Raw genomic sequence first — 23,206 nt, 5'->3', positions numbered from 1 at the left:
TAAGATAGCATTAACTGCTGGGGAAACCACATTACGTGTGCACATTTGCGTGTTCATGCTCACATGCACAAGAGTCATGTGCTCTTTTTTTAAAAAAAATAAATTTATTTATTTATTTATTTTTGGCTGTGTTGGGTCTTCGTTGCTGCACGTGACCTTTCTCTATTCATGGCGAGCAGAGACTACTTTTTGTTGCTGTGAGTGGGCTTCTCACTGCAGTGGCTTCTCTTGTTGCGGAGCACAGGCTCTAGGTGCTTGGGCTTCAGTAGTTGCGGCACGTGGGCTCAGTAGTTGTGCCTCACGGGCTCCAGAGCACAGGCTCAGTAGTTGTGGCGCACGGGCTTAGTTGCTCTGCACCATGTGGGATCTTCCCGGATCAGGGCTCGAGTCCATGTCTCCTGCATTGGCAGGCGGATTCTTAACCACTGTGCCACCAGGGAAGCCCCCATGTGCTCTTTTGGTGAGTGGGGAGAGGAGGGAACTGCACAAATAAAAACCTGTTTACCCAATATAATTACTTTTTTTTTTTAGATTTATTACTACCACAATGTGAAATGCAGACGTGAAATGTTTGACAAGGATATAGTAATGCTTCAGGTAAAAAGCATTAAATTTAAAGGTTGTGGGGAGTGTTTCTTCTTGTTATTTCCACAGGACCCAGTCATTTATGATCACTCTCAAATCTATAACTGCAGCCTAGCTCTTATCTACTAAGCTCCAAACTCATATGGCTAACAGCTGATAGAACATTTACATCTAGTTTCCTGGACACATCTCACAGTTAACACATTCAAAATAACTCCTCTTGTGTCCTCCATACCTTCTTCCTATCTTTGAGGTTTCCCTACCTTAGTGAATTATTCAACAATCTGTAGTTATTAGAGTCAGAAACCTGAAAGCCATCCTTTCTTCACTGTCGTCTGATTGAAGACCCAAATCCCTCAAACTGATTTTCAAGGGCTTCAGTACTTAGCTATGTTTAAAATTCCATGAATTTGTCATACTCTCCCTTAAGTCTTAAAATCTGCACATTTATTTCTTTTGCTCCCTAGATTGCCCACCCCACCCGCTTCCTTTTCTGTTTACCATGTATAATATTTTCCTGCGTGTCTTTGTGTTTAGAGTCACTTTCTCCAGGAAGCCTTCCCTGACACACTAAAATGTGGCTTTGTGTCCCTTTTGGGAGGGCCCATAGCATGATGCTTATCCCCACCATAGCATTCATAAGTCTGGATTGTAGTTGCCTATTTACTTTTCGTCCCCTACACTAAACTGTGGCAACTCTATCTTGTTCCTTTTTATGTCCATTTTACATAGCACAGTGCTTGTCACAAAGTAGTGTTTCCATATTATTGCTGAATGGATTTAGAAATTATAGAAAAAGTTACAAAATGTAAATTTCAAAAAAAATTATTGGTTCAAGATAAATTAAAATTCAAGTTGATTGAGAAGCTATACAAGATAATATTTAAAAGCTGTCATTTCACTTAGTATAGCATTTATCACTAAAAATTAGTTTGAGTTCTTGATAAGAGTTTAATATGATACATATTTTTTTAAATGCTAGAAGTTTTATTACCATACCACATTTCTGTCTGTACACCTGGCAGTGGTAAGATAGCCCTGACACAAATCTTTGAACTGAATTTATAGGAATTATGACATGTGGGTTTAGCGAGTGTTTTGTTTTGATTTGTTTTACCAGCATAGATCCCTGTCCACACTTGTAGCCACCACAAGTAGAGATTGGGGCTAAATGGGTTTTCATCTTTTATTGGAATTGATGAACGAGTTAGCTGCTTCCTCTTGTGCAAGCCAAAATATCTCTCACTAGTTGTTTAGTAGCCCTTTTGACCTTCCTCTTTTCCTTTATCTCAAACATTTTAAAAAAAAGACAGGTGTCTCCATGATGGATCCAAATCATTTCCTGATGATAATGCTTAGCCGCTTTGAACTTCATCAGATTTTCAGTACTCCAGACTATGGGAAAAAAATTAGTTCTGAGACTACTCATAAGGTAAGAGCATGCTTTATGAGACCACAACACACTGTTAGAGAAGCATCTTTCATTCTTTTTGGTTATTTTGATCATCTGAGGTAATACAGTATTCTTATTATCTGTGAACTTTCTCCCACTATCCCCGATTGTTACAGGATTTAGTTCAGCAGAACAACACTCTAATAGAAGAAATGCTATACCTCATTATAATGCTTGTTGGTAAGTTTGGATCTTTTGGAACATTTATGTATTATATTGACTTTTGTGGTATCAAATAGTTTAGAATCTGAACTGTTTCCTCTGTTTGAGCAGTTACTCAGTTTTAGGGGAAGGAGATGAGGGTGTCTGTTTTTATCTCCCCTCTGGTTACTGTAATGATGAGAGAAACAGCACTGTGGTCCTTTGGAAGGAGAGAGGACAACTGCTAAAGCAGGGTAAACTAGAAGACTGTGTTGGGAATAAAACGGGGGACAGGAGAATTCAGCAAACAAGAATAGGATATTTAGGAGCTATTTACAGTTACTTTATATCTTAGCTATGTTTTTCTCCATGGTTTTGTGGTACAAAAGTGTCCTCTTGACTTCAGATATGAAAATTCCAAGTTAATAGAGACCTATGGCTAATAGACACAGATTTTTTTTTTCTTATTACCTAAATTTTCAGTCCTGTTGCCTCCATCTTTCCTATTCTTTTATCCTTTACTTTCTCCCACCTCCCGTACTATTTCAGTCTCTCTACAGTCCATAGAGCAGAGAATCCTGGCTACTGTCAGGAGGTAATACCAATGAAGAAGGTCTCAGAAGGTGATATCTTATTTGCCACTAGATAAAAGGAAGGCTCTCCCTCCTACCTAGGCTGCTAGTACAGCTACTGCTGTACCAGTTCTTGACTACTTCAAATCCTTTCCCACCTTCTGATCCCATTTTTTCAAAACAGCAACCAGAGTTCTCTCTCTCTTGCTGAAGACTACTCTGACCTGTTGTGTCAGAGACTCACAAAGATGGTTAAGTGCTGCTCTCACCCTACCTTATTGCCAGACCAGTCATTGCTTTCCCATTGCACAGAAAGAAAAATACATTGTGTTGCATGAATTATAAATATATATCACTTATAAATATTATGATTGTTAAGTGTGTGTATATGTACTTATTCACTGTTGACAGGAGAGAGATTTAGTCCTGGAGTTGGACAGGTAAATGCTACAGATGAGATTAAACGAGAGATTATCCATCAGTTGAGCATCAAACCTATGGCTCATAGTGAATTGGTAAAGTCTTTACCTGAAGATGTAAGTACCTGCATTTTAAGAAAAGAAAATTATGGAAATCCTTCCCTACCTACCAATCTAGTATGTATAGATTTACTTCTCTGTACCTTTTCCATAATTGTAAAAACTACAGTTCTAGAATATGTATAACTCTAGTCACTCTCATTAGAAATAATTAGAAAAAGAGAATACTAGGGGCTGGGAGTGGAAAGCAGCCTAGGAATAGAATCATTTACAATGAAGCCTTGAAAGAGGTAAGGATGCTGAATAAAAGAAAACCTGTTCCAGGACTTCCCTGGTTTCATAGTGGTTAAGAATCCACCTGCCAATGCAGGGGACATGGGTTTGAGCCCTGGTCCAGGAAGATCCCACATGCCGTGGAGCAACTAAGCCCCTGCACCACAACTACTGAGCCTGTGCTCTAGAGCCCGTGAGCTACACCTACTGAGCCCACGCACCGCAACTACTGAAGCCTGCGCGCCTAGAGCCTGTGCTCCGCAACAAGAGAAGCCACAGCAATGAGAAGCTTGCGCACCACAACGAAGAGTAACCCCCACTCGCCGCAACTAGAGAAAGCCCACGCACAGCAACGAAGACCCAACGCGGCCAAAAATAAAATTAATTAATTAATTATTTTAAAAAAGAGAAAAAAACCTGTTCCTCAGAACGGAATTTATCCATTAAAGAGGGGTTTTTATAGGGTGTTTAAGTACAAAGTTGCCATGGGTAGAGATAACGCTTTATAACCTAGAAATACCTACTCAGCTGTGTTGACTAAAGTCTGCTAGAGTTTTTTCCTTCTAAAGCATCCAAAGACTATGCTAAGCCATCTCTCTCATTTTAGTGAATGTAAGCTAATATTCATATGGGCATTCATAGATTCAGTTGTAACTATTTTTCCTGCCAGGACCTTAAGTTCCTCTGCCGCCTACTTTTCAGCCCTGGGGCTTTTCAGAAACCCAGATTACAGTTGTGAAAGGACTTTATTTTCATCGAGGCTTTTCAAAATGTTTTCCCGAATTTGAAACATAGATCAAAACTCTTAACCTTAATGTTCATTCTTCTGGGATTTAAACCTTTATTTGTTGCATTGTAATACTTCTCTTAAACTTCGTATTATTTCAAACTTAAAAAACTTGAAACATCTATAGAAATAGAAAACATAGTATAGTGAACCATCTCCAGCTTCAACATATGACCAATCTTATTTTATTTATACCCCAGCCACTGATCTCTACACCCTCACTGGGTTATTTTGTAGAGAATACCAGGTTTACCATTTCATCTATAAATAGAATTGTATATATCTAAAACAGTGGTTCTCAACCAGGGATGATTCCCCCCCACCCCCTGGAGGGGGTGGCATTTGGCAATGTCACTACTCAGGGCAGGGTGTGTGATGCTACTGGCATCTATTCAGCAGAGGCCAGTATACTACTAAACATCCTACAATGCACAGGACAGATTCCCACAACAAAGAACTATCTTGTCCAAATGTCAGTAGTGCCAAGGTTGATCCAAAAGATATGAGCTTTTAGAGAAACCTATGCATATGCCAATTATCACACCTAAAAAAAAATAATGATTTTTTAATATCACTGAATATCTAGTCAGAATAAAAATTACATGTACTTTTTTTTAATAGATCTTTGTTAATGGACTACTTTGCCATTTCTAGTTGTGTATACATGTACTTTTTAATGCAGGAAATGAGGAAACAATTAACAGTTTCATTTAGACCATTGGAATAAGGAAGAAATAAAATTTAAAACAGTATTTTAAAAGTGTAACTGCCTTGTACAAAGTGATGGCATCTATATTTACCAAACATTTTTGACCAGAGAATATTTCACGGAATTCCTATGAACAGCTTGTCGTGAATGGGATATGATTTGGGAAATGATGTTTTAACAAAAATAGATAAGAAATTAGTGTAGCTATTTCTCAAAATACTGCAAATATATAAATTTTAAATATAAAATTTAAACGTTATGTGTACTTTGTGTTTTTACTTTATTCCTTTTGAAAGCTGTCACCTTGATTCCATATGGTAGTAACTTGTTTTTAATTATGTCAATCTGAATGAATGTTAGCTTACCAACTGAATTTCCCCAACTGCCTATTAATCATTATGTTTACTATGGAATCCTCATTTGTAAAAATCAGGAGAATAGTATATCTGCTTTATGCGATTGCTGTATGAAGCTTAATGAGATAAAAGCACAATGCTCAAGAGTGCTAGCAGATATTATTATTAACATGAAACACACTTAATTTGTTTCCTGTACCTTTAGGAGAACAAGGAAACTGGCATGGAGAGTGTAATTGAAGCAGTTGCCCATTTCAAGTGAGTTTATTTTCTGCTTTTTCACATTCAGTTTTATTTTATACATTAATTTTTCTTAGAGTGTTTCCCTTGATGGAACTAAGAATAAAACTGTTGTTTTCAGAGAGTGACAACCACTTTCAAACATATAATTCTGAACTAGATTTCTCACTGACATTTGACTTTTATGATCTAGCCCTGCACTTAGCAACTTGAAGTAGCTTTATGAGAGTTTTCAGTTTTCAGGTGTTCCCTAGCTGATAGTTTCAGATAATTGAAACTAACCTGAGCAGGTGATCTGAGTAAATGCATTGTGCTTTCTTTGTTTCCATTTGAATGTGCCACCTAAGTTGTGGGATAGCCTCTGAATAATGCTTTCTTCCGTGTCCAGTGTGTTGCCCAGTCAGTAAACTATAAGTAGTCTATCCCCTTAAGGTTGTTGAGGCAGTTTCTTAATCCTGCTTTTTCTGTGCTCCTCATTCCAATGGCATTGTCTTTATTTTTGCTGATTTTAAAACAGTACATATTTTTAGGGAAAATATAGAAAAAATTATAGAAAAGATTCTCTAAACCCTAAAATTGCATCTGCTTTTTTTCACTTGGTAGAACTTATCACAGACATCTTTACATGTCAAAGTATACAAGTTAACATCAATTTTAATAGTGTTCAGTTGTTTGGAGATGTCATAATGTGTGTAACCTGTCCTCTGTTGTTAGACTTTAAATTGTTGTCACTGCAGTGACCGTCACATTCACTTGTCCAGTTAGAATAAATTCAAGGTGGACATGCTAGATAAAGTGAACGCACATAAAGCTTTGAATGTAGATGATTAAATGAACCCACAGAAAGTAGTTCCAGCTTACATTCGCCAACAGTATATGAGATTGAAGAATTTTTTTTTCCCCCAAAGGAAACCTGGATTAACAGGACGAGGCATGTATGAACTGAAACCAGAATGTGCCAAAGAGTTCAATTTGTATTTCTATCACTTTTCGAGGGCAGAGCAGTCCAAGGTAATTGAGAAAATTAAAAGTGTACTGAGAAAGGGTTGCTTGGAGTTTTTTTGTTTTTATTTTGTTTTTTCCTAAACAACTTTTACTGCTTTTCACAGATTGAAAAAGGACACATTTTTATTGTAGGAAATTTGGAAAATATGAAAAGGTATAAAGAAGAAAGTACAGATTACCTATACCACCACGTAGCATTTGGGGTTTTCCCTTATTTCGTGCGTACATAAAAAAGGTCTATATAATTATATACATACCCACACATATCTAATTGTATGTATTTTATTAGCTTTTGAAGACATCATCAACGTGTATTCTAATCAGTTAACCTATTTTACACTCATTTCAGAATTGCTAGTACTTAACATGCTTTTCCATGGTGACTTAAGGAATTTTCCTGATCATTCTTAGCGGGTTAAATTTTGCCTTTTAGCAGTCTACTCTTAAAAATAAGTTTTCAATAAATGGCAGTAAATGAAACTTAAACATGAAGCTTTTGTTTATTAGTTTTCTGGGGTTTGTTTTTGTCTTTGCTTTTTTGAAGTATAGTTGATTTACAATGTTGTGTTAGTTTCTGGTGTACAGCACAGTGAAATCAGTCATATATATATATTCTTTCTCAGATCCTTTTCCCTTACAGGTTATTATAGAATATTGAGTATAGTTCCCTGTGCTGTACAGTAGGTCCTTGTTGGTTATCTATTTTATATATAGCAGTGTGTATTAGTGTTTGATGCATGAAATAAAGCTCAAATCAAAAATAAGTTTTTGGTTTTGGCTGGTGCATGTTTCCCCTGCATTTTTTTTTTTTTTTTTTTTTTTGCGGTACGCAGGCCTCTCATTGCTGTGGCCTCTCCCGTTGCGGAGCACAGGCTCCGGACGCACAGGCTCAGCGGCCATGGCTCACGGGCCCAGCCGCTCCGCGGCATGTGGGATCTTCCCAGACCAGGGCACAAACCTGTGTGCCCTGCATCGGCAGGCGGACTCTCAACCACTGCACCACCAGGGAAGCCCTTCCCCTGCATTTTAAATCAAGAAAGAATCCACTTGGGGGGATTCTCTTAGCAGCAGGGGGAAATTAACCTTGATACCAATTTTGGGGGATTTGCAAAACTAAGGATAGAAATCTTCTAAAATCAGAAGTTAGTATGGCAAAGATTAACATATATCAGTAGTTTTGGATATTAAATTGTTTCATGTTACTAATTCCCTGTCCAAATTACATTCATTTTTATTAGGCAGAGGAAGCCCAACGGAAATTGAAAAGGCAAAATAAGGAAGATACAGGTATTTTTAATCTTTCCCAAAATCTCGTTTCAGTCTCTTTTACGTGTTAAACATTGTTTTCTATTGACTATGATGATGATTCTTAATGAAGTGGTAGATTTAAATACAAGCTTTCTGAGTGAGCTTTTTTTTTTGGCTGATTTGGGTCTTAGTTGCGTCACATGGGATCTTCCTTGCAGCACGCGGGATCTTTCATTGTGGCACACGGGCTTCTCTCTAGTTGTGGCGCACGGGCTCCAGAGCGTGTGGGCTCAGTAGTTGTGGCACGCAGGCCCTCTAGTTGTGGTGCCTGGGCTCTAGAGCATGTGGGCTCAGTAGTTGTGGCGCACAGGCTTAGTTGCCCTGCAACATGTGGGATCTTAGTTCCCCACCCAGGGATCGAACCCACGTCCTCTGCATTGGGAGGCGGATTCTTGACCACTGGACGCCAGGGAAGCCCCATGAGTGAACTTTCAAGGGCTAATAAATATGCTAATGTAGACATAGTCTGTACTGAGTCACCTTTGGGTTAATGGTTTTATCTCGGATTGTAAGACATTTCTAGGGAAAAGAAAGGCCTTCTTTTGTACTACTGCTACTTACACAGCTGTTTTTATGCATTTGACTGACCTGAGAAGGTAAAATATAGCTTTAAGATGTGTGTAAATGAATATTCTTTGAAGACTATCAAAAGTATGTAACAAAGGGATAGTTTTTTGCTGTTTTTGTTGTTTGTTCATTTGTTTTTTAAAGGATGTTCTACAAAAGAAGCCAATTATAACTTTATTTTCAGCACTTCCACCTCCAGTTTTGCCCCCATTCTGCCCTCTGTTTGCAAGTCTGGTTAACATTTTGCAGTCAGATGTCATGTTGTTAATCATGAGAACAGTATTGCAATGGACTGTAGAACATAACGGACATGTCTGGTCTGAGTCCATGCTGCAAAGGGTAAGTTTGAAGACATTTATTATTTATATTTTAGTGGTCTTGTAGTAAAATACAAAATACTCCTGTCAATATCTGTACACAGGAAACTTAGGATAAAATGTAGTGTCAACTTAATTCGAAATATAGTATTTTGTTACTGTTTGTGTCTGACCATAAAAATGAGAGCCTGGCAGATTTTTTTACACCACATGGTTGTGGTTACCTTGGTCTTGTTGGCAGATCTGCTCTCATTGATTGGTCCTGATATGTCTTTGTTTATACAGTACTCTGATATTTGTATTATGTGTTATCTTTGCATTTGTTTTTACTTAATTCTCTTTAAAAACCTCTGAGTTCGTTAATACTTATGTTTTGCAGTTGAAGAAATTGAAAGTCAGAGACTTACGTTCCTATAACTAATTAGTGACAAGTCTAGAACCTTGTTTGTATTTTACTTTATAGATTTAATGTAAGTCATTCATAAATTATTATCTCATTAAATTCACGTAATACCCCTATGAGTATCAGTAGATAGTTTTTCCACTGTATAGATGAGGAAGGCAAGTTTCAGTGAGATAGACTTGTCCATGTTACCCAACTAGTAAGTAACATAATAATAATAATACTCAGTTATTAGCCTACTCTGTGCCTTATTCTATGCTAGGCACTTGTATGTACCATATTTGTAACCCTCAAAACTCTAGAGGAAAGCTTTTTTTTTTTATTTTGATTTTGAAGATGATGAAGTTAGGCTTAGTGGGACTTGAAAGCAGTGAAGCCAGAATTCAGATGAAGGTGAGCCTTCCTCCAGAGCCTTCCTTCAAAGTTACTGTTCTTTCCATTGTCTCAGCAGGCTCAAGTATCTCATTGGCTAAGATTTTTGTATATGTATACCCTCCTCCAGTTTACAAACATACACTTAAAATATAAAAGCATGGAGTTGCAGTATACTGGAGACCATCAGTATTAAATGAGCAAAAGATGTGTGGGAAATGATGGAGAAAAGAGGAATGAACATCATTTATCTTATATATACATTTGCTTTATGTCATTCAGGCTGACTTAGTTCTTCCAAGTCTAACAACCACAGTAGCCCTATGTGTAGGGAATGATACAGAGACACCACACACATTATCTCCTTCAAAAATTGGGGAGCAGGATAAAGAACAATAAAAGTGCAAATAGATTAGTGTAGTTATATTCTTAGAAGTCTAGTAAGGAATTTTTCATGAGGTATGCTGAACATCTTTATAAGTGATATGGCATTAGAGACAAAAGTGTGTCTCTTAGATGATTAAGATTTTTAGTCCTTAGAGAAATTGAACTAGGAGTATTATAGATTAGATCATTGCATGATAGATGATTTCAGGTCTAATTATTTGGCCACTGATTCTTAGAATCAGTGATTTTTAAGACTGTAGTGTAGGGATGGAATAAAACTGAAAATTATATGGATTGCTGGTCACAGCTGTTAGTAATTTTAACTTACCCTAAGAATTTGCAATTGAATTTTCTTCCTAGCTGAAATAGAAATTTTTGTTTCCTTGCTGAGAATTCTTTATTAGAAAATGAACTTTAGAGTTTGGATTTCATGAAAATTGGTACTTCGAATTATTTTTTACTGCACTTAGTGTTTAATAGTTTATCTTTTTTCAATAGTGAATTTTTTTTATTTCTTATAAAAATATGTACTTGATTTTTGTTTCACTAAAAGTTACAAAACATACTGTATTTTAGGTGTTACATTTAATTGGAATGGCACTACAAGAAGAAAAAGAGCATTTAGAGAACGTCATGGAGGAGCATGTAGTAACGTTTACCTTCACTCAGAAGATATCGAGTATGTATACAGTTTTTACTAAACTAACTCAACATGTCCATGATTTTTAAATGTAGTATAACCTCTTTTATTTGATCATATAAGTTTTAAGTAGGTTATAATGAATCCAAATTTCTGAGACTGTCTGTATTCACCTGTGTATTATATCAGATCCTGTGTACTGTATCAGATCCTGATACATTTTTATAAAAATACTTAGGGCCTACCCATACTTTAAAAACATAAATTTTAATTCATAAACAGGAGAAATTAATGAGGATTCCTTAGTTTGAAATCAGTATAGGACATAAATTTAAACTCTAGTATATACTTTTAAAAACACAGAGTTTGCTATTAGGATTTCACTTTTAAATTGTTGCTATTATCTTATAAAAAGTAATGAAAATAAGAAAATTAGCTATAGAGGATTACATTTTATATAAAGTAATGTGACTTTTTTTGAGAGGACCAAAGAAATATTTTTTCTTGCTTTTTAATATTAAAATTTCAAACATACAGACAAGTTGGAAGAGTTGTACAGTAAACATCTATATACCTGCCACCTAGATTCAGTAGTTAGTGTTTTGCTATATTTGCTTTATGTTTGAACACTTTTTTGAACCATTTGGTTTTTTGTTTATTTATCTTTTGGCTGTGCTGCACAGCATGCAGGATCTTAGTTCCTCAACCAGGGGTCGAACCCGGGCCCCCTGCAGTGGAAGCACAGAGTCCTAATCACTGGACTGCCAGGGAATTCCCTGAACCATTTGTTTCAGATGTCATAATACTTCATCTCTAAATAAAAACGTTTCCTTTATTAATTTTCAGAATAAGCAGTTCTAATAGGTACCTGAAGTAGTGGCAACTGTGAATCTTTTTGGTTTGCTTACGTTTTTTTGTGGTTCTTTTGTTTTTTAATATTACTCATGGGTTTTTTTTCAGTGTTTTATAGTCAGTTATAATCAATACTCCTTTTGATGCTCAAACTGTGCCACTTCTGGGTAGTGGGAGTCTGTTCAATTGGCTCTGTGTCCTTTTGACCCAACCCCATTAGTATTTGAGCACCACCTTGCTTTCTGGCACAAAAGGTGTCTGAGGCTCATCTTGTGCTTTACCTGCTCCAGACCTGCAATCAGTGATTTGCTGAGATGCTTAAATGAATTTGTGGTGGTATAATAGGAGTTTCTGAATTCCTGATTGCAAGGGAGCATTTCTGTAACTTTGTTTAGTATTGTGTTCTCTGCCATTTCTTCCTAAAAGATAATGACTGTGAGAATACTAGGTTCCACTGGGGGATGAGGAGGAATAGTCCTGGTTGCTGCTAAATCTCTGTTTTTCCCATTTTGCCCACATCCAGGTAAGTGGGAGGAAGAAGGGGAGCTGTCTTTCCCCACTGAAGACTATGTTCTTGGGTGCCAGCCTTTCCCAGCTCTTTTCTCTGCCAGTGTTTCTTTCTATCGATTAACATTAACATTGTATCTGTTGTACATTCTTTATCTGCAGTTTTTTTACTTTGGGATAACCACACAGAAAACTCCCTTATTTCATTTGATCTCAGGTTCTCTTTTGCTTCTTTCTTTTTTTTCAACAATCATCATTTTCTCTAGACAGTCCTCCTATTTCTCTTTAAACATTTTATATAATTAAAACAAACTATTGGAACTTCTGTGGTGGCACAGTGGTTAAGAATCCGCCTACCAGTGCAGGGGACACAGGTTCAAGCCCTGGGCCAGGAAGATCCCACGTGCCATGGAGCAGCTAAGCCCGCGAGCCACAACTACTGAGCCCACGTGCCACAACTACTGAAGCCTGAACGTCTAGAGCCTGTGCTCCGCAACAAGAGAAGCCACCGCAATGAGAAGCCAGCACAGTGCAACGAAAAGTAGCCCCTGCTCGCCGCAACTAGAGAAATCCTGCACACAGAAACAAAGACCCAGTGCAACCATAAATAAATACATGCATACATACATACAAACAAAAGACAAACCATTTAGAGACAGATCCCTAATCCACAGCGACCGAATTTCAGATCTGGAAGAATATTAAAGATCACATAGTTCAGGGAATTCCCTGGCGGTCCAGTTGTTAGGACTCGGAGCTTTCACTGCTGAGGAACTAAGTTCAGTCCCTGATCGGGGAACTGAGATCCCACAAGCCATGTGGCACAGCCAAAAAAATAACAATTAAATTAAATTACATTTTTTTAAAAATATCACATAGTTTGGTCTCTTACCCTCTTAGGAAAGAGTAATATTTTGCCACAAATGTTTCTTAAATCAATAAAATTAATAATTGGATATTTCCAACTATAAAACTAAATTAGCTAATATTGTATTAAATGTACTCCTGACAGTAATAGACTTTTATGTCTTTTTCTCAAAATAAAGTAATCCATAGAGGAAGAAATTTGTTTTATTTTGAATCTAGGTTTTCATTAAAGAAAAGGTCAAAACAAATAGATACATGTTATATACTCATGGACTCCTATAATCCTGATTCATTTTCTTAGACTTGTAAAATCTCAGGTAGACCTTTCAGCTGGGTGTTTTTTTGTTTTTTGTTTTTTGTGTTTTTTTGCGGTACGTGGGCCTCTCACTGTTGTGGCCTCTCCCGTTGCGGAGCACAGGCTCCGGACGTGCAGGCTCAGCGGCCATGGCCCACAGGCCCAGCCACTCCGCGGCATGTGGGATCCTCCCAGACCGGGGCACGGAACCCACATCCCCTGCATCGGCAGGCGGACTTTCAACCACTGCGCCACCAGGGAAGCCCTTCAGCTGGGTTTTTATTTAATTTTGCTAGAGGCTATGTTAAAATAATCATTTGGTGTAAGATGTCAGTTTTGAATGATTAAAGCATTCTAGTTGTTAACAACTTGTTTGTAAAATACAAATATGTCACATTTCGAGAGGTACTGAAAATTTCTAAGTTGAGCTGTAATCAAATGATGGGCAAATGATGGGCAAATGTTATAAGCAACTTCATGTATCTTCTTGTGCACAGTAATAAGCACTATGAAGTCTTAGCTGTTGTTCGTGTGCCCTTTTTTTCTTCTGCCTCAGAACCTGGTGAAGCACCAAACAACTCTCCTAGCATACTAGCTATGCTGGAAACACTACAAAATGCTCCCTACCTAGAAGTCCACAAAGATATGATTAAGTGGATATTAAAGGTAAAATTTCCTGCATCACTCTGCTTTTTGTGAGAAATATTAAATGTTTATCTTTAAATTTTTATAATGTTTCATAGCTTCAGAATAACGATATTTTTTTTCATAGACTTTTAATGCTATTAAGAAGATAAGGGAGAGTTCATCCACCAGTCCTGTGGCAGAGACAGAAGGAACCATAATGGAAGAGGTATAAGATGTAAAGTGTGGTAATGCTGAAAAATTGTGGCAAGCTCACTATAAACAATTAAATTTATCTGCATTAAGTTGGTAGTTGATGTTATTCACAAACATGTAAATCCCAAGAAGTGTGCCACCATTTGTTTATATTTTTGTAGCTGTCTTTTTGGACTGCCTTTTTTTTTTTTCTTTTAACATGTTAGGTTGATTAAGAAATCTTTGCTCTTCGTTTATAAAAGTGAGATTATAGAATAGTTTTTAATTAGTATTTACAATAAAGATGTTTCTGCTTTGGGGGAAAAAAATATGCATTTAGCCTCTAATGGTCTAATTAAATGAAGCGTAATTTCAGAGTTCGAGAGACAAAGACAAAGCTGAGAGGAAGAGAAAAGCCGAGATTGCCAGACTGCGCAGAGAAAAGATCATGGCCCAGATGTCTGAGATGCAGCGGCACTTTATTGATGAGAACAAAGAACTCTTTCAGCAGACATTAGAACTGGATGCCTCTATCTCTGCTGTTCTTGATAATAGGTAAAAATTAATCACAATTTTTGAAACTCTTGACCATGGTTCTCAACTGAGGAAGATGTTTTGTTTTTTTTCTTTATAAGTACACTTAATCATAGAATAACTTAGAAGAGTTGATAAATTTTGTGGCCTTGTAGTTAGAGGACTTAATCTTAGAAATCTGAGTTTATTAGCATATGATTATGAGCATGTCTCTTGACTATAGATAAGAGAATTCATATGTATGCTTAAAATGTAAGTTATACAGAAGACCCTTGAGATTCATAAAAGAATGAATACACTGGGCTCAGTTAACTTCGTGTCTGGCTTATGTGTTGCATATTGGATTGCTATGAGGATTGAAGGAGATGGTTTTGATACATATGAAAGACTTGGGTCTCTCAAATCAAGTCATCAATACTGTGTGTTTTAGGGACTTCCCTGGTGGTCCAGTGGCTAAGACTCTGCGCTCCCAATGCAGGGGGCTTAGGTTCGATCCCTGGTCAGGGAACTAGATCCCACATGCTGCAACCAAGACTTTACATGCCGCAACTAAAGATCCGCACGCCTCAACAAAGATCAAAGATCCCACGTGCTGCAACTAAGACCCGGCACAGCCAAATAAATAAATATTTTTTTAAAAAAACAAAAAACTGCGTGTTTTAAATACGTTTCTACTTACCTAGAATCTACTGTGTTATGATTCTATAGAAACTTCCTAGGCTCATTAATTATACTCCTAACCTTTTTATTCCAGCCCTATGGTTTCAGATATGACTCGTACGGCATTGGGCCCAGCACAGACTCCGGTCCCTGAACAAAGACAATTTGTTACCTGTATATTGTGTCAAGAAGAGCAAGAGGTCAAGGTGGAAAGCAGGGCAATGGTCCTGGCAGCATTTGTTCAGAGATCAACTGTATTATCTAAAAACAGAAGTAAATTCATTCAGGATCCAGGTAAGCCATAGCTATATCCTCATCCTCCCTCTTAATAATGACTGCCACATAGTATGGTAGGTGATATACAGAGATTTTATTAACCTAATAGTAACTGTAGGCTTGGTGGTATCTTGAGCAGGTAACTTAGGAATTCCTCACTTGACAGATGTGGAAACACTCCAGAAGGTTAAGTATTATGCCTGAATTACGCAGCTGATAAATAGCAGGGATTCAAAAGAAAGCTGTTCTTTGTTTCATTAACTACTTTGGTACTTAACAGTCTTTCCCATTCTTCACATTTGTAAAGTCCAATAATTAGTTGACACTTAAATAACAATAACTATTTTATCTCCATAATTATTTTATCTCATGGATAGATCCAGGGTGGAATCCCTTGATCTATCAGTGGAATCCCTTGATCTAACAGTGGTGTGAGTCACCCCTGTGAGAAGCTGTCCTTGAGCCAGATTCTCATTTAGATTATTGAGATAGAGATTACCATGCAGTGCAGGATGTTATTCAAGAGAGTCTTGGGATCAACGTGGAATGGAGGGGAAGGAAGCAGGTTTGGGCAAAGGGAGAAGTTGAGCTATGATGCAGTCCCCAAAAGACCTTAACCAACCCCATGGGATCTCTGGAGCTGAATGGCCCTTCAGAGGTGTCCCAACTTGGGGCAAGGGGGCTAGGTCTTTATACCCTGACACTGATCAGTGACTGGTTGTGGCCTACCTCTGGAAAGAGGTGTGACCTTGATCAAAGTAGTGTGACCCTGAGCAAAGTCCCTTAAAGAGGGATAACAGTTGAGTGCTCTCTTCTAAGAGCTGAGGGAGTAAGTCATTCATTCCTGCAGGGGCTTCTGGGCTGCACCTTATTGTGTCCACCGCAGATACTTTTATGTTTCTACTCTTACATTTGTTTATGTGTGCATATGCCTCAATGATACCAGTAAACTTCTTGAGAGTAGGAACTGTGTTTTAATTTCCAAAGCACTTAATTTAGCCAGTGCTTTTCACATTGTATGATTGGAAGGAGGTGTGAGAGACCACTGGTAAGTTTGCCTTTTCTCTATAATGAAAATCTTCACAGTGTGGCTCTCAAGCACCCTAGTTAAGATACATTGGTCAGCTTCACCTTAAGAAATGATCATTTGTACTAGGCGATTTACAAATTTTATTCCAGGCTGAAGATAAAGATAAAATACCAATTGTATTTAGTACTTGGCTATAAGTGGATTTTTTTAATGCTTTCACAATTTATGTCATAAAAGATTTTCTTTATGCTGTGAAATTTGTACTGTTCTATTATATAAAGCAAATTGAAACTTGAGTAATTTAATGTTAGGGAATTTCCAAGATTATACTAATTTATGTAGAGAATTCAAGAATTCCCAAAGAAGCCAGCTACCCACTTTATGTTTGTCTTCATTTTTCATCTCCTTTAAATATAAAAAATTAGTACCAGAGCAGAAGACTGTCTGAATTGCCTGTTTTTCCCTACTCTGGTCTGGGCTGCTGTCCCAGATATTTTGCTGCAGCTTTGACTCTGGTATAGTAATTATTGCTAGTCTCTGCATGATTGTCTTTAGGCAGATTCTCCTCTACTGCCAGGACATCTTTTTTTGTTAGAGATCATTGTGAACCAGCTGCCCTGAAGGTATTAAAGACCTCTCCCTGAAGAATATCCCTTTTACCTCAGGCTCAGGGCATTTTCGGGGAATAGGAGTCTCTCAGTGCCCTGAAAATATGAAATGTTCAAAAGATTAGATGTACTTAAATATGGGATCCCAGTTTCAGTTAACAATTCAGGGATGTTTCATTAACTTGCTCAGGGTAATGAAAATTAGAGAGTCCTGTATTCTGAATAATCCGGGGTCTTGCATAAATTATTGGTATCTCAAATCAAAGGAATAAACTAGCATATCATTTGAAGTTTACAGGCCCTTAGTAAGGATTTCACAGTTTAAAGTTGTACATTTGTTATAGGAATATTAAATGCTTGGTTTTTCGCTTTGTTTTTTGTTTGTTTTATAATGCAGAAAAATATGATCCATTATTCATGCACCCTGATCTGTCTTGTGGAACACACACTGGTAGCTGTGGGCACATTATGCATGCCCATTGTTGGCAAAGGTAATTTATATTCTTAATATTAGTCAAGAGAAGCTTATCCAAAGGCTCAAAATTAAATTTTTTAATAAAGGAAATTCCATTCTAGAAAAAGGGAGAAAGAACTAAAGATGTTTGAAGAAGAAAACTCCGTATTACTGCCTAATAAATAACAAAATTAATTTGCTTTGTCATTACATTTAAAGGAGTGACTTAGAAACTTCATAGTATATCAAATGTATTTTTTAATGTGGGGATCTAACAGACTAGATGAAGTAAAGGATTTTTACAGTGGTATAAACCCTAGAAATATGTCTTTCTTTGGGTCCAGGGTGAACAACTCTTGATTCTGAAGATGGTAGTGCTTGTCTGGTTAGTTCCTAAGATTGTCATAGCTCCCTGAGCTAAGATGGGATAACTTCAAACTTATTCTACTTTGGTGCTTTCTATGCTTCCGCAAAACCAACAAATCAGTGCTGTTATTCTAGTGCTCTGCTCATTGAGTTGTTATGAACTGCCCCTAGTAAGTAGTCACCAGCACTGGGGGAGTAACCGCAGAGCACTGGGACCAAGAAATATGCTACATTGTGAATGATTGTTTGCAAGGCAGTCTTTTTTTGATTCTCCTGTTTTAGAACTCTTAACCCGTTTTGGTAATTACATCAACTCAAAATTAGAGTATCACTGTTAAAAATAATTCAGGTCATTTCAAGATTTTAATTTTTAGATTTTTTTTGTGGAAACAAATTGTTTAAAATGTTGAAGCTTGTGGCTCTCATTTTTAAAAATTACCATTGTTTTTGATACCTCATGTTTTCTAATTGTTAAAGGTATTTTGATTCCGTTCAAGCTAAAGAACAGCGAAGGCAACAGAGATTACGCTTACATACAAGCTATGATGTAGAAAATGGAGAATTCCTTTGTCCCCTTTGTGAATGCTTGAGTAATACTGTTATTCCTCTGCTGCTTCCTCCAAGAAATATTTTTAATAGGTAAGTTTTGGCTCATAAAACCTTTATATCAAAGAACTAGTTTCCTTTGAAGGTAATGAAATAATAAACAACAGCTGGGTGAGGAGATCACTCTAGGTAAATGCATAATGTTTTCCAGGTACTTTCCAAACTTTTTATTTAGTTATTTCTTCTAGCTGACCTATGAAATATGATTTTGGTTTTTAGAAAGGAACAGGCTAAAATTTAACAGTTTCTTGGTCACCTGTAAGCACTATAAAGGATATAAAGTTCCCATGTGTTCATGAAAACTGTCTCCTTTATTTCTAAGACCCCACTTTAAATATCTCCCTCATACGTTTTAAGAGATGCTCAGTAAATTGATAGGGGGAGAAGGGGCAGCTCAAACGGACATTTTTGAACATACTAACAATTAAATATAATTTTTTGCAATTTACTGGCCAATTCAAAAATTGGGCCAAAAAGTGAAAATCTGTTAGTATATTTAAAATGCAAAGTTTTTGTCATTTCATAATTTTTAGTGCACTTTCAGTTAATAGGAGTATTAGACATACTCATTTCAGATATGAATTTGATAGTGTCTCCTCTTCAAACCTGACCTTTGTTACTCAGTTTATGGTGTCTGTCTTACATTCACAAATACTAATTTGAGTTTTGTGAATATGAATCATCTGTTTATTTCTGTGCTACTATTTGGGTTTAAATAAAGCAGGGTCAGTTTTTTTCTCTTCAATTTTAGGAGTTAAAACCATGGTGTCTTAGTCTATGCTACTACACAGTGTTCTTAAAATACCATTAGATATGCATGTAAGCTCATGCATTTTAATCAGAAAAGCATGTCATGGTGCTGACTTATACCTGCATTTGAACTGGTAAAGAAATTAGTCATTGTTAGATTAAGAATTCTCTGCATGTAAGGAGAAAACAATCACTTTTGTGGTTCAGATTTTGCTTTTTTTCCCAGGAGAGTCAGTTATGGCACATTTGTTAAAAGAACACAGGCTGTGGAGTCTGATATAGCTGGGTTTGAATGCCACATCTGTCCCATATATGGCCTTAGTCAAGTAACATAGCTCTAAACCTCAGTTTCCTCATCTGTAAAATGGGGACAATAATATAACCTATTTCATTAAAGATTCTGAGGATTAAATATAATACTGTAAAATGCTCACAACATAACTAAGGGCTTGCAATATAATAAGCACTCAATAAATAGTGTCCGTGGTGTGGTGATTATGATATTTAAGAAATACTGATAAATTCCAGTACCGAAAAAGTGACGTATTTGACAGATAATTCAATATGGTGCTAATAATTATCAGCATCATATTGACGAATAATGTATTTTCATTTCCATTGGTAAATACTTATTCTGACTTCTTAAAAAGCAACAAATTTTCCCCTAGGTTTTTTTTTTGTTTTTTTAATATTTGAAGTGTGTCTAAAATATACCTGTGATCATTTAAGGAGTCTTTTTTGTATCTTAAACTAAGCAGCAACAGAATACTAAACACTCTCTATAATCTTTTCTAGCAGGTTACATTTTTCAGACCAACCAAATCTGACTCAGTGGATTAGAACAATATCTCAGCAAATAAAAGCATTACAGGTTCTTAGGAAAGAAGAAAATACTCCTAGTAAGTTCTGATAACCTGCTTTCATTTTTCCCTAACGTCTGAAACCATTGGGAAATAGTTTCAGAATAAATTGTTTTAAAATATTTTAAAAATGAAGCCTCTCACTTTAAAATTTGACTTTCTCTAATTTTCTTTGTCTTAATGAACTAAATTTGAATCTGCTACATTACTCCTATTCCTTGAAAACACACAAGCTCATGTGAAGTTTATGATAAATACTTCTCACTTACTCCCCCATTTTATTGAAGAGCTTCTGGGGGTCGGGGAGATGTAACTAAGTATGGAAGAGCTGGCTTTATTCTCTGTGGGCTGACTCACTATATTGTTGGCATTACCAAAGGCTTCCCAAGTTTGATAGACATGCACTGCACTCCCGACCTTGAGGGAAAACAGTCTGAGCAGAATTTATACCATTGGTTTATAAGGAAACAAAACGGCATACTCTTCCTTTTCTTACCTTCCCTAGCTACATTCCAGTGGCTTTACTTTGAGGAGAAGCACAGGTGACTGAAGAAGGTACCTAGGTCATCCAGAGCAATAGTGTTTCTCATGCTTTGAATGTATATTATACTGGTTTTCATTAATGGGAATTTTTCCCATTTTTTAAAATTTCTTTGACCTAAATTTAGAATGAAATTTGTGACTGAAATTTATAGAAATATTGTGGACTAAAGAATAATAGTATAAAATGCTTGTTTCTGTAGATACTGCCTTATCAAAGAATTTAGAAAATGTGGATGAATTGCAGCTCCCTGAAGGATTTAGGCCTGATTTTCATCCTAAGTGAGTATATTATTCCTTTTAAATTTGGCCCACTTGAAATGAAAAATTAAGTCAGCAGTTAGTAAGAATATCGTTTGTCAAGTTAGGGAGCAAAATGTTACAGGACACTGATCTTGAATTCTGAGACTTAAGAATATTTACTGCAGGTGTATTGATAAAAACCTATGAACTACATGGCATGTTTAATTCTCACAGACCTCTCCTAGTCTATGTTCCTGACTCCCTCCTATACCCCTTGATCTGGCTCTCCTTGACGACACCTCATCAGTACATCTAAACCTAAGGTGCTCAGCTCCCCCACCAAAGCCCATGCTTCCTTCTGACTTCTGTTTTCTATTTATGGCCCCATCAACCTCTTAGTAACTCAGGACCAAAACCAGAGTGTTTGCAGCCTAATTTTACCCATAGCCAGTAAGTTACAAGGTATAACCCAGATTCTAGAGCTAGACTGCTTTTGTTCAGTTCCAGCACCACTGCTTATAAGCTGTGCAACTTTGTGCAAATTGCTTGACCTCTCTGTACCTCACTCAGTTTCCTCATTTGTAAAGGGAAGATAATAATATCTACCTCATAAGTGTTATAAAGATAAAGTGACAATACATTTAACGTTACCTGGAAGCTGTGCCTGGCAAATACTAAATTACTCAGTAAAAATACTACTGGAGGGCTTAAACAGAAAGAACATCAGTCCTGTGCCTCTCACATTCCTCCTCCCTATCCCCAGTCCTGTCATTTTGTTTCTTCTGCTACGTACTTCCATATTTCTAATTAAAATGCTTAATCAGCTGTGTCTTGATTTATCATTTTTTTAAACAGTATCTTTCTGTTGACTAGTAATTTAGGATTCAACTTTGACCTCTACCCTATTCACTATTCCTCGCCAGTCTACCTATAGAGTTATTTCACAATTTTTGGTTAAATCATTTGTCAGTTTTTATATTATAATTGTTTCTACTGATAAGTTGTGTGGTAAATTTTCCTTTCTTATACATTTTGTTTTCCTGTGGTTAATAATTACCTTATTTTTTTCATATACTTGGTTTTCTTTGTATATAATACTTTTTTTTCCCCTAAACATTGCAGTAGACCTGTCAGATGCCTAGCAGTAGCTATCAGTGCTCAGATTCATCAGATGATCTTCCTTCCTGGAGCCCTCCTCCCACAGCCTCTGCCCTCCCATGCCAATCAGGACAGGGCACAGCTGTCACCCTAAGACTTCCCCTAGCCCTGCTCCTCTTGTTTGCTGGATCTTGTACTTCTCTCTCTTTTTTTTTGGCCGCACCTGTGGCATGTAGGATTTTAGTTCCCTGACCAGTGATTGAACCCACACCCCCTGCTTTGGGAGTGCGGAATCTTAACCACTGGGGAAGTCCTCTCCTTCCTTTCTTAATTTACTCCCTCATGTTGCATCTCTCAGCAGATTCCTAAGAAAAGGTGCCTGGGTGTTAAATTTTCCATGTCTGAAAATACATTTATTATATCCATATGCTTAATAGATGGTTTGGGTATAGAATTATAGGTTAGAAGTAACTTTACATCTAGATTTTGAAGGCAGTGTTTACTAACTTCTAGCACCCACTGAGAAATTAACACCATTCTGATTCCTGTTCCGTTGTAACTTTATTACTTCTGGAAACTGTTGTGATTGTCTCATTAATTCCCAATGTTCTGAAATTTCTCTGTGATATTCCTTGGTATGTGAGTCTTCATTCATTTCGCCACGTTTTCAACAGGCTCTTTGAAGATTCATATCCTTCAGTTTGGGGAATGTTTTATTTTGTTCCTTAGATAATTTTCTCTTGGTTTTTCCATTCTTTGAGGTAGTCCTACTGTTAGTTCATTCTTGGCCCTCTTGGACTGATCTCCTTATTTATTTATGTAGGTGTGTATGGCTGCATTGGGTCTTCACTGCTGCACACGGGCTTTCTCTAGTTGCGGCAAGCAGGGGCTATTCTTCGTTGCAGTGTGTGGGCCTCTCATTGTGGTGGTTTCTCTTGTTCCGGAGCACAGGCTTTAGGCCCATGGGCTTCAGTAGTTGTGGCACACAGGCTTAGTAGTTGTGGCTCGTGAGCTCTAGAGCACAGGCTCAGTATTTGTGGCACACGGGCTTAGTTGCTCCACAGCATGTGGGATCTTCCTGGACCAGGGATCGAACCTGTGTCCCCTGCGTTGGCAGGCAGATTCTTAACCCCTGCACCACCAGGAAAGTCCCCGAATTTTTTTATAAATTGGTTGTTTTCTACCCTGTCTCCGTTTTCCCTGAGTTCCTTTTTCTGCTTGTTTGTTTTGGTGTTTATGTCTTTGAT

At 37.1% G+C, this 23,206-nt stretch overlaps 1 protein-coding gene across 6 annotated transcripts in view; it reads left to right on the top strand.

Moving 5' to 3' along the window:
* The window catches only part of UBR2 (ubiquitin protein ligase E3 component n-recognin 2), a 115,906-nt gene that overhangs the window by 67,730 nt on the left and 24,970 nt on the right, over window positions 1-23,206 (top strand). For 3 of the 6 annotated variants that reach the window (XM_067752921.1, XM_067752920.1, XM_067752923.1), the window contains 17 exons: window positions 532-597; window positions 1,895-2,017; window positions 2,155-2,218; window positions 3,163-3,287; window positions 5,561-5,613; window positions 6,504-6,606; window positions 7,839-7,887; window positions 8,660-8,814; window positions 10,531-10,633; window positions 13,672-13,781; window positions 13,888-13,968; window positions 14,311-14,489; window positions 15,223-15,422; window positions 17,440-17,533; window positions 18,340-18,501; window positions 20,014-20,117; window positions 20,822-20,900. In XM_067752921.1, the coding sequence (XP_067609022.1) occupies window positions 532-597; window positions 1,895-2,017; window positions 2,155-2,218; window positions 3,163-3,287; window positions 5,561-5,613; window positions 6,504-6,606; window positions 7,839-7,887; window positions 8,660-8,814; window positions 10,531-10,633; window positions 13,672-13,781; window positions 13,888-13,968; window positions 14,311-14,489; window positions 15,223-15,422; window positions 17,440-17,533; window positions 18,340-18,501; window positions 20,014-20,117; window positions 20,822-20,900 (1,850 nt within the window). The other 3 variants (XM_067752922.1, XM_067752924.1, XR_010946828.1) reach the window with 3 other exon arrangements.

The sequence above is a fragment of the Pseudorca crassidens genome, chromosome 10 (assembly GCF_039906515.1).
Source record: "Pseudorca crassidens isolate mPseCra1 chromosome 10, mPseCra1.hap1, whole genome shotgun sequence".
Taxonomy (NCBI): Eukaryota; Metazoa; Chordata; class Mammalia; order Artiodactyla; family Delphinidae; genus Pseudorca; species Pseudorca crassidens.
Note: the sequence above shows the minus strand (reverse complement) of the source record. Positions and strands in the feature narration are given on the sequence as shown.